Source organism: Nanorana parkeri, unplaced genomic scaffold, assembly GCF_000935625.1.
Source record: "Nanorana parkeri isolate BGI_ZX_2015 unplaced genomic scaffold, ASM93562v1 scaffold578, whole genome shotgun sequence".
NCBI classification, from domain to species: Eukaryota; Metazoa; Chordata; class Amphibia; order Anura; family Dicroglossidae; genus Nanorana; species Nanorana parkeri.
The window spans coordinates 766,642-777,841 of NW_017306846.1; the positions used below are offsets into that span (position 1 = coordinate 766,642).

Sequence of the window (11,200 nt, forward strand, 5' to 3'; positions counted from 1 at the left end):
CAGCACAGTGTTCACATATCATTATGTTAGTGCCATGCAATCCAGGAATAAGGACCGCCCACCGTAGCCACTGGAGAAGGGGAATTATCCATAACACCACTGGACTGGCCTGATGACTGCATGAACAATGGTATATATAGTGGGAATTATAAACAAAAGGTGATGGTAGGGAACAGACGGGTACAACAACAAAAAAAGTGAAGTTGAGCTTTTACCAGAGGAAGTTTCAGGTGCTTAGCAGTTAAAAAGGGTGGATCGGGAAAGTGGGGTGGCCCAGTGGTAGCTGCTTAGCAGGGGGTAATCATGCCTGGTCCTTAGTTGGTAGGAAACGATTGCTAAGTTTATGGAGAACATGCCTTGTTCCTGCCATGTGAGAGACTGTACTGGTGGAGGAAAACCTACAGAGTTTGCAGAACTTGTTTCATTGGTGGTGCAGTGATTGACATTACCACTGCTCTAGAGCAATAATATCAATACGTTGCACACATAGCTTTTTCCATCTTGTTCTGCTTCCATTGACTTTGCTCTGGAAGTGGCACTGTAATTTATATGACAATACAACAGGATAGCTGGAAGAGACAAGGACCAGATACATTTTTCTGTGCAGCTCTACATGTAATGGGTGAGGAAGTACCTTGAAGACTATTATTTGCAGTGGGTCAACAATATGAGAGGTGCCCATCAGTCTGGGGGATGCAGGATGTTAGTGGTCATCAGCCATAGAAGAGTGGAGGGTGAGGTGGAGCAAAAGAAAGCACATTCCCAAAAGGATCTGTTCCACATAAGTGGGTGGTGCATCAGAGGACTATAATAACTCAAAGTAGAGGCATATTTTATATTTCAGTGGCCAATTACATGAAAGAGGAGCAGGCCAGGTGGCATATCAGGGATCTAGCAGAGAAGGGAGATGTCATCCAATAGATATGTGACAATGGAACTGTCATTTCATCTGCCTTGTTTCAGAGTATGTCATTAGTGGCCAGAGGTGGCCAGAATGGTTCTAATGCATCAAGTATTATAATTCTTTCATTTATATGTTTCAGTACTCAGGCTGCCTTTGATCAACTTGCTCTGAATTCTGCTTTAAGCTCTGCAAAAACTTGAAAATATTGTTTATCATCCTGCCTTGACCTTGCTATAGGACCATCGCTGTAGTAACATACTTAATAACTAGGGATGTTCAGATACCAGTGCTGGTACCTGGCATTTTCACGAGAACTATCAGGGATGCAGCGGTTGCAGTTGGGAAGGGGCCCTGGAGCTCCACCGCTGTCTTGAAATCATTAGTCTGTATTGTTTTTTTAAAAACTGTCACATGACAATAAACAAAAATGTATAAATACTAGTATCTGTGAGTACTTGGACAAGTATCAGTATTTGTACGTGAAAAAATGGTATCGTGTATCCCTAATATATATTTATATTTTTAAAAATTCATTAAAACAGGGATGCACAAATCCCAGGAGCTTCGTATGCTCCTTACAAATGTAAGCTGCCTCCTAACTTTTGCATTTTTCTCTAGTCTAGTCTTGGAGCTGGAAAAGTATCTGTACCTGTACTTGTAATGAGTACGGTACTTGGTATCTGAACATCCCTATTAATAACGGTCTCTAACATGTCTCTAGGTTTTCTGGAAACATTCCTGGTTTTGAACAGTGAGCATTTTCAGTAAACCCCCCAATTATCTAATTAATTATGTTCCCAGAGTTGGTGCCAGTGAGAGTAGAAATGCCCCAGCACTAGTGTCAGTGGCTGTAAGAGTTCCCCTTTAAAATGGTGTCAGGAAAAGTAGGCATGCCCCCTTACACTATTGACAGTGGGAGCAGGAATGCCCAGTACAGTTTGCTTTAAAGCCAAAATAAAGCTCAAAAATATAGAGAGATAGGTTGAACCGTGAGCAAGAAGCTTGATTGTTAATGTCCTACTGTATAATTGCTTCAGAGTGAGAGTTCCAATTCCTCTCCCCAGCAGCAAGCTGCATAGAGGACTTTATTGTGACCCAAACAAATATTAAGACAAAAAACAGATAGCTTGAATGTGCATAAGTATTCGCAACACCAAAAGTCAATATTTTGTAGAGTCACCATTTGCTGCAATTACAGCTCCAAGTCTCTATTAGGGACAAATATATAATCCAGTTAAATGTCAATCCAGAGTAGACATATTATCCTTACATATAAAATGCTCATATTTTAAATTACATTTGTTTTCCTAAAATGTTTTTATTGTTTTTATAGAGATGTGGGGTCATAAATCCAAAGACTGTTCTGCCAATGCTGATCTTACTAATAAACTGAAGGACACTGGTTTGGACCCCGAATACTGGCTTCCCATCATAGAAGAATGTTTGGGCATACAAAATATTCAATCATTAAAATATATTCAGCCCGAAGAATGCTTGGTGATAGAGGAAAAGCTTCGCTATCCCTGGGAAAAGAGGGCATTACATAAATTGTTTAATATACCTGACAACAGTGTGAATATTGCTGAAGTACAAGAAAAGAGAAACCAATTGATAAAGGAGAAAAATGAACAAGCACATAATCTAACAGCCGAGTTTAAAAAAATGGAATCTAAAGGGAAAAGTCGACTCGACGACATTGTTAAAGAGCATGAAAAAGGAATGTGGAAGAATCTGGAAATTCCCACTAAAAACTCAGCACTGCCTAAGAAATCTTTGTTGGATCTGATAAAACACTTTGAAAAGCAGACTAACCTCAGAGAGGAGTCGTTTTCAAAAAAAGAAAACTTAACCGATGAGGAGGTCATTCAACATTCATCTGGGGGCCTAGCACTGGAGGGAATTTCCCAAACCAAAAATACAAATGATATGTTTAAGAAACCTGAACCCCTTCGGTGTATCCCAGAGGGCTTCAAACGTGTTGGACCAGAACAAAGTCCGGTTTTTGAGGAAAAAGAATTTACTTCTCAGGAAGAGCAATCCAGTTTCCTTACAAAAGTTGAAAAAATTGTGTTAAATTGGGAACTTGATACAATTACTGTGTCTGATTTTGCACAGCTTCTTGGCATTTTAGAAAGTTCTGTGGAGGAAGTTCTGCAAAATACTGTCAACATACACTCATCCAGTGATGATCAATGTCAAGCAAAGACTACAGCTATAAAGAACATTAGTCTTTCACTGTATTCCTTTCTAAGCTTCCTAAGGAAAACCAATCAAACAGACACAGAACTACTGATGCTTTGCATTGCCAACAACTCTGGGTACTGTTTTCAAAGCTACAACTTTCAAAATCTTTTGGGATTAAAAGAAATAGAGTTTCTAAGAAATCAGATGCAGGTAAAGTATAAGGAGTACACAAGCATCAGAAGTCAATGCCCTGATCGGGCTCAAGCTTTTGTCCTGTACACAGGCCTGACATCTGTAGGTGAGTACCAAAACATGTCTTTGGAAAAGAAAAAAGAACGTCTGCATTTTATGAAGAAACACATGACCGGACGTCTTTCTCCTGAAGTTCATAAAATAATAAAACAATATTCAGAACATTGTGAATGGTACAAATTAGAAGAATATCTCAGAGCATTTAGCTATGGTGAACCAACAAACATAGAATTAAGAAAAACTGTGGTTGCCACTGAACAGAATATGTACAAGGAAGAAAAAACCTCTACTAAAAATAATGCAGCAAAGAATTACAGCAGCATGGAGAAGGACTTTTTACTACTGCTGGATAGACTGGACCTTAAGAAGTATTACCCACAAAAAATGAAGAATGCTGATTTTCATAAGATTTGTCAACCTTCTTTGGTTGAAGAACAGATTTCTGATGAAAAACAACTTCCTCTCCATTTCCTGCAGAAATTACTTATGTTAGACTTTCATGCAAGATATGTACAGTGTGCATGCGATAGTGAACCTGTCCATGCAAAGGTGGGGATCATTCAAGAAGAAGAAAACATGGATGGCACTGATCTTGTAGAACAATTTCTGGAAGTTGCTGAAAAAGAAGATTTTGAGCAGCAAAAGTCAAACAGTGAACAACCTTTTAACCCAATGAATGTCCAAATGTCAATTTTCCATTGTGCTAATGATTTCATGCGACAGTATCTTTACACTAAACTCTCAATTTGTCAGTTTGCTCTTCAACTTTTGGTAACTTTTCCCAATACAAAGTCTATAGAGTTCCCACTTTGGTCTTTTCAGGAAATTAAAAAGAAGTGGAAAAATAAAAGTGGCAAATCTTATGACACATTCATTAAAGAAACAGAGACTCCCATCATATCCTTCATTCGTCTTGGTCCATCTTCTTCCTCTAAATCACAGTTATTGAACTGGCTGATTAGTAAACAGAAGCATGATATCTTCTATCATAGACATTGCAGAGGAAGCACACAAAATGCTTTCCTGATGAATGGAGTGACAGAGATTGCCTGGTATTTTCCAGGTGGAAAAGGTGATGACACATTTGATGACTGTATTGCATTCACGAATCTACATGGTGATGCCACAGAACATGACCTGCAAATGAAATTCTTAGAAGAAATTTCTTCTGTCATTGTCGTTCTATTTGCTGAGTTGGACACAAAAGGGAAAGAACTGTTACAGTGGCTATTACAATCCTCAAAACCACTAATTTGCCTCCGTGCAGACAAGGAACAGAGTCCTCCGCCTAAAGGCACCAAAATACAAATAGGTTTAAAAAACAGAAATGAAGCAGAATTGTTACAACATATATCAAAAACTATAACATCTTTGTTGGCTGTTTCAGAGAAAAGATATTCACTTCACATATGTGCCAGCATTGCCAGGAAACATGGATTTGTAGTGGATGAAGACAAAGAACAGTGTAAACAGGGAAAGAAACAAGCAGATGTGTTACTATCATTGTTAAAAGAAAAAAATGTATTAGTCATAAAGAAAGAATTTCTCCCACTACAAGGAGATCTCTGGAATAAATGGTGCAAGAAAGACAAAGAAGTGACTTGACTGAAGCAAAATAGTAACATGAGCATTGAGCAACAGCGGAGCAACATCCAGTCTGAAAAACAGGCAATAAGGAATAAACAGTTTAAAAGTGCATATCCCCTTAATGATTTCATGAGATCGTTCCTGGATATTCTACAATCGGGCAATCACGGCTCAAAAATGTACTTTCTCCGGTGGTTTAGCATGTATTTAGATGATCTGTCTTCAAAAACTCTTTCAGTGCTTTACCAGGACTACCACAATAAATGGTCAAAACTAAAAGCAGAAAAACAAATGAAAAATAAAAATAAACAAATTATAGAAACAATGGAGAAAGTTTTCGAGAAATTATCGGTTGAAATTGAAATTTCAACATTTGGCCTTGAACACATTCTGAGAGAAATGGGACAAATATATGAAGCTTTAGAAACCTTTAAAAGAAAGGATACATTTTTTTTCACATTGCCAAAAGTTGCTGCCAATCTTATGGTCTCAGGGTATCCGATTGAACTGATGGATGGTGATGCTGCACACGTACCACTGAGATGGATTCAAGCCATTCTGGATGAGCTGATTAAAATATTAGGAGACAAAAAGCTGTATGTCCTCTCTGTATTAGGTATGCAAAGTACTGGAAAATCCACTTTACTCAATGCTATGTTTGGTCTACAATTTGCGGTGAATGCTGGCAGATGTACTAGAGGAGCATTTATGCAGCTTTTAGAGGTTGACAAAGAACTTAGACAGGAAATTAACTTTGACTATGTGCTTGTCGTGGACACGGAAGGACTGAAAGCTGTTGAACTCTCAAAAGAAAACAATCTTAATCATGACAATGAATTGGCTACTTTTGTAATTGGCCTGGGGAACCTCACATTGATCAACAATTTTGGGGAAAATCCCAGTGAAATGCAGGACATCCTACAGATTGCTGTTCAAGCATTTTTGAGGATGAAGATAGTCAATCTACAACCTAGTTGTGTATTTATTCATCAAAATGTAGGAGAAATTACAGCCAAAGAGAAAAACATGGATGGAAGGAGACGGCTTCAGGAGAAACTTGATGAAATGACTTTGTGTGCTGCACAGCAAGAGCAATGTGATGTGACTTGTTTTAATGACGTCATAAGATTTGATGTAGATATGCACATCCATTACTTTGCCCACCTCTGGGCTGGTGACCCTCCCATGGCTCCCCCAAATCCAAGTTATTGTCAAAATGTTCAAATGCTAAGAAAGGCCATACTTGAATCAGGAAAACAGGAAGGGCAACACAATATTTTAAATATCTCTACATTCAGAACTCGAATAAATGATTTGTGGAATGCATTGCTTAATGAGAATTTTGTATTCAGCTTCAAAAATTCACTTGAAATTGCTGCATACAACAAACTGGAAGTAAAATACAGTCAATGGACATGGAAATTAAGGAAACACATGTTGACCCTTCAAAGAGAAATCACCAACCAAATTTACAAGAATGAAATAAATGAGGTTGATAGGATGTCTTTAAATCAACATTTTAAAGAGATCTACAGCACAGTCCTAGGGGAGCTTAAGGCATTTTTTGAAGGTGATAAGGACACAGGGATATTAGTTCAATGGTTAGCTAATACTGAAAAGAGAGTGGCGCAGGTCAAAGATGACATGATACAAGAGATATATAAAAAAGTTAATGAGTTAATTAGATCAAAGAACAACAGTAAAACTTTAAACACACTGAGAGAAAAATATGAAGATGAAATGTTGGCTGAAAGCAAAAAATTGGCCCTGTCTTTGCAGGGAAAATATGTCACTGATGAGGAATTGAGTGAAATATTCAATACAATGTGGAATTCTCTGATCACTAAAGTAACTAAGGATACATATACACCTGAACCACCACAAATTAACCGTGATTTAGAAAATGCATTCCTCGAGCGCTTTAAAAGCGAATCTAACGTAGTGGATACAATCAAGGATTCTTACCGGTGGACCGACTTACTACAAGAATTCAGTAAATATATGCCAAGCAAACGAAAATATCTTGTGCTTACGGAAAGGCTTTCAGATGATACTCAGACAGCAATAATCCGTATAGTACATATTCTAAACAAGAGAATGCATGAATACATAGTTTCAAAGCAGCAGGAACAACTAGATTACCAGTATGTTTACTTCCATGAACTTCTGAATATGATAACCTCTGAAATAAGTGAAGTGTTAAAAAAATTTAAATTCAGAAAGGAGTTTACATTGTATGCCTCCCTTTTCTATTGTCAGAAAGCAGCACACAGCTTTGACAGGCTTTCAGAAGCCTTTTGGAAAGCCAATAACCCCCTTGTCTACCTGGCAAGTAGGAGGAACGAGTTATGGGAAAGCTTTAAAATCTCCTGCGAGGGAAAAAAACAAATCGCAACATTGGCAGATTTCCTGTGCAACAAGTTGGAAGAGGCCATCCGGCAAGGTGTCTATGAGAAGTCTGCAATATGCTTAGCTGGTGAGGTAAAGGCTAACCACCAAGCTTTGAATGGAAACCGATCAAAACTAGAATTCTGTCTACTCAGGTCATTGGCGGAGAAGGAAGATTTTCAGCGTTATACAAATTATATCGATGATCCAAAATCTGCAATTAGTGACTTTATGAAGGAGTGTGTTGAACAGTATTGTAAAAAGACAAACATACCAGAAATTCTAAACATTAAGCTTGATGAATTCAGAAACATTATATTAAAGGCCATCAACAAATCCGCTACAATAGTCAAGGACAAAAAGGGTGATATCGGTGAATGGCTGGATACTTTCTGCTCTCAGCTTGGAAGTGATGTGAAGCTATCAAGCAAGGATCTCAAGAGTGTTAAATATCAGAATATAACCGACATTGATTTCCTGAAGGAAGCGATGACACAGGCTCTTCAAACTGTGGTGAAAAAGCTCATAGACTTATTTTCTACATATGATCTTACCCATCTTGTACAAATGATTCATGGAATCCTATTTAAGCAGTTTTCTGGGTGCTGGGCGCAGTGTCCTTTCTGTGATGCCATATGTACAAATACTATTTCTGGGCACAGTGGAGACCACAGTGTTCAATACCATCGTCCTCAAGCCATTAAAGGTACAGAATGGTATAAGACAACTCACTTTTCTATAGAGATTTGCTCCAGTCTTGTATCCAGTGATTTGCGTTATGTGTTGGATGACAACTCTTTTCCCTACAAAACATACAGAGATGGTGGACATCCTTACAACACTTGGTCTATTACTCCAGACAACTCATCATTATCTTACTGGAAATGGGTGATCTCTTTCTTCCAACGTAACTTTGAAAGCCATTACAACTTCACATTCACAAATCGGGGGACAATTCCAACTCAGTGGGCTTGTATAACAAAGCAGGAAGTAATTAAGGAACTTGAAGAAAATATGTAAAAATTATACTGACATATTGAATGGATTTTTTGAGAATCAAAAGACACTCTTCATGTATAACTGCTTGGAAAATATAAAGGCAACCCTGAAAGATACAGACAAATTGAATGGACATTTCGGAGTACCAAAACACACTCCGCATGTTTTACCCCCCGTGGAAGATTTAAAGGCAACAGTGATAGATTATTTGTACATACAAAGTTGGTCTGAGAATGATTGGAAGGCCAGCATAGGCATCATGTTTACTTGTGTACAGAATTACATCTACATCCAATGTTTGAAGCTCATTACTTCTCACATAACATTCTGCAGACTGAAATCCTTCAGAAAAAAAAAGTGTCCCCAGACAAAAAGCTTTGCCACCAATTCTGCAGATTTAAACCTAGAAGTCATCATATTAATCAGGAAGAACATTTTGACGAAGTAATTAAAGATAATATAAGTGTGTGGATTTATATGCTTAAGTTTTTTTTATTGTTCTACATCATAAAACATGCAAATAAATATAACCATAATAAGCATATGTTTGTTATATTGTATTTGTGTACATTCTTTAACCGCTTGAAGACCAGGTGTTTACACTCCCTTTCTGGCCAGGCCATTTTTCAGTATTCAGTGCTGCGGTACTTTGACTGACATGTATTCCGTCATGCAACGCTGTACTGAAATGAATTTTATATCATTTTTTTCTCATTATGTTAGGAAACCATTATTATTACCCAATTTTTTGGTAAAATATAAAAGACGGGGTCACGTCGGTAAATAGACACCAAACATGTCAAGCTTAAAAATTGGGGGACAATTCGGGGGACAAAACCAAACATGTCAAGATTAAAAAGCTTTTACCGCTCATCAGTTTAGTGTTATTAGTAATTGATGGCCCTTGAATTATTGTTCTCACTGAGACGTTCTCGGCGATATGTAACATGTGCGGCGTAATGGGCGCAATCGTTTTCGCAGGTATACGGACCCGACGCATGTTTGCATGTGTGTATGTATGGGTGTGGACTTTAAAAAAAAAATTGTGTTTTTTTTTAACCACTTGCCGTCCGCCCGTAGTAAAAAAACGGACGGCACTGCTGCATTTTTTTAAATGGTATTAAAAATGTTATATTAAAAATAATAATAAAATATGTGTATAATATGTGTTAAAATAAAAAATTTAAATTGATAAATAGTGAAGGATAGTTTGTCTAAAAGGGTATGGGAAGCGGCTGGACTAAAGGCACTCAGCCCTTAATAGGATGTGTATTCTTAGAATGTACAGCGCTAGCCCTCTTAAAGACAAAGATGTATGAAATCAAACGTTTAAGATCAGGGTTTGAGGTAGGTAGTTGAAGCTAAAAATCAAACATTCAGTGCAAGGGTGTAACGCAAAGGCTCACTAATTTAGAATAAATCTATGTGAATGGTTGTGTGTAACAAGTGATCAAAAAATGTATGAAATTTATCTAATAAATGCTTAAAAGTGTGATAAATTGTATATAATTGTATCAAGTGTGAATAAATATATCAAATGGTGAATAAGCAATGTGTAACCATTTAAATGAACTGAAATAAAAATGAAAATAAACTTCTATCAATGTATCCGTGAATAGTCCAAATCTTTTGTAGTTTTTCAAGTCTTTAAAAGTCCATAAATATAAGACACTTCCACAACGAAAATTCAGTGCAATAATGTGTCCAACGAAAATCCAAAAAACAGAAGAAAAAACGAAGGAAAAATGAAGAAAGAAAGTGGAGAAGATCCCCTCAAGGGAATGCACTCACCAGATCCGAAGATGTTAAACACGTTTGTTTCGTCAAGATAAACCTGGAGCTTCGTTCTAGGTTTCCATGCTGGATCAGGTTTCAGGGAAGGAAAGGTCTCCCGTTTACCAGTGGTGTTTAGACGGGGTATCCTCGTATTTTAGGGGTCCTTCCGGTGAGATATCCAATCACATAATAGTAAAAATAGAACATACGCTCATAGCGTAATAAAACCCAGGTTTATTAACAACATGCTACATACAAGTAAAAACGAGCGCTCAAAAATAATGTCTAAAAAAGCCGGCTCAATCACTTTAGGCGTGATTCCTTTAGACTGGATCAAATGACGTGAAAATAGGCCTGCCCCCCTATTTTCGCCCCCTATTTTCGGGCCTCGGCTGAAGACATGTATCCAAACCTCTGTCAGTATCCTCAGTGGTGAGACATGTTGTTTTACATGCTGGTTTTGTGAGTGTGCCATGATGCCTTTCTACTGTTTTACTGTTCAAATTTTATGTGTAACTTAAATTTTTTTGGGGAAACTTTTTTTTTTTTTTTTACTTAACTTTATTGCTTTCACATAGGGGGCTAAGAAACCCCCCTATGTGATAGCAAAGGGATCTGACAGGTCCTCTTTATGGAGACATCAGGGGTCTCCAAGACCTATGTCACCTAGGACCCCCCGAAGAAGCAGAGATCTGCTTTATCAGCTTCTCTCCAGCATCTGAAGCTGGAGAGTGACACAAGAATGCGGAGGTGATGTAACATACCTCACTTCTGCATTCTGACGGCGGAGAGGGGACCGAAGGGAGATCTTGTACCGATCTCCATCTGATCCCCTGTGGCAGAGGCACTATGCTGGTCCCGGGCTTGCACCGGGCACACCGGAGCCTGGGACCAGCATGACAGTGGGGAGGGGGGGGGCGCACGGGCCGGCAGCTTATACAAGTGATCCGCCGGCTCCATATGTATGTTAACGGGCATCGCTGCCTGTTTTTACATTTTGGGTCTTTCACGTGGCTGAGCGGACGCCCGCTCAGATCTAGAGAGCTCCCGGCTGGCCATTTTTTTACAACGGCCAGCCGGGAAGTAGTTAAACATTTATTCTGCAGATCC

At 38.3% G+C, this 11,200-nt stretch overlaps 1 protein-coding gene across 1 annotated transcript; it reads left to right on the forward strand.

Annotated features, from left to right (window-relative positions):
- Window positions 1-2,239: 2,239 nt before the first annotated feature.
- Window positions 2,240-8,335, forward strand: LOC108791851 (interferon-induced very large GTPase 1-like). Its single transcript, XM_018562445.1, is given in 1 exon segment — window positions 2,240-8,335. A coding segment is annotated over 1 exon segment (6,096 nt).
- Window positions 8,336-11,200: the final 2,865 nt, after the last annotated feature.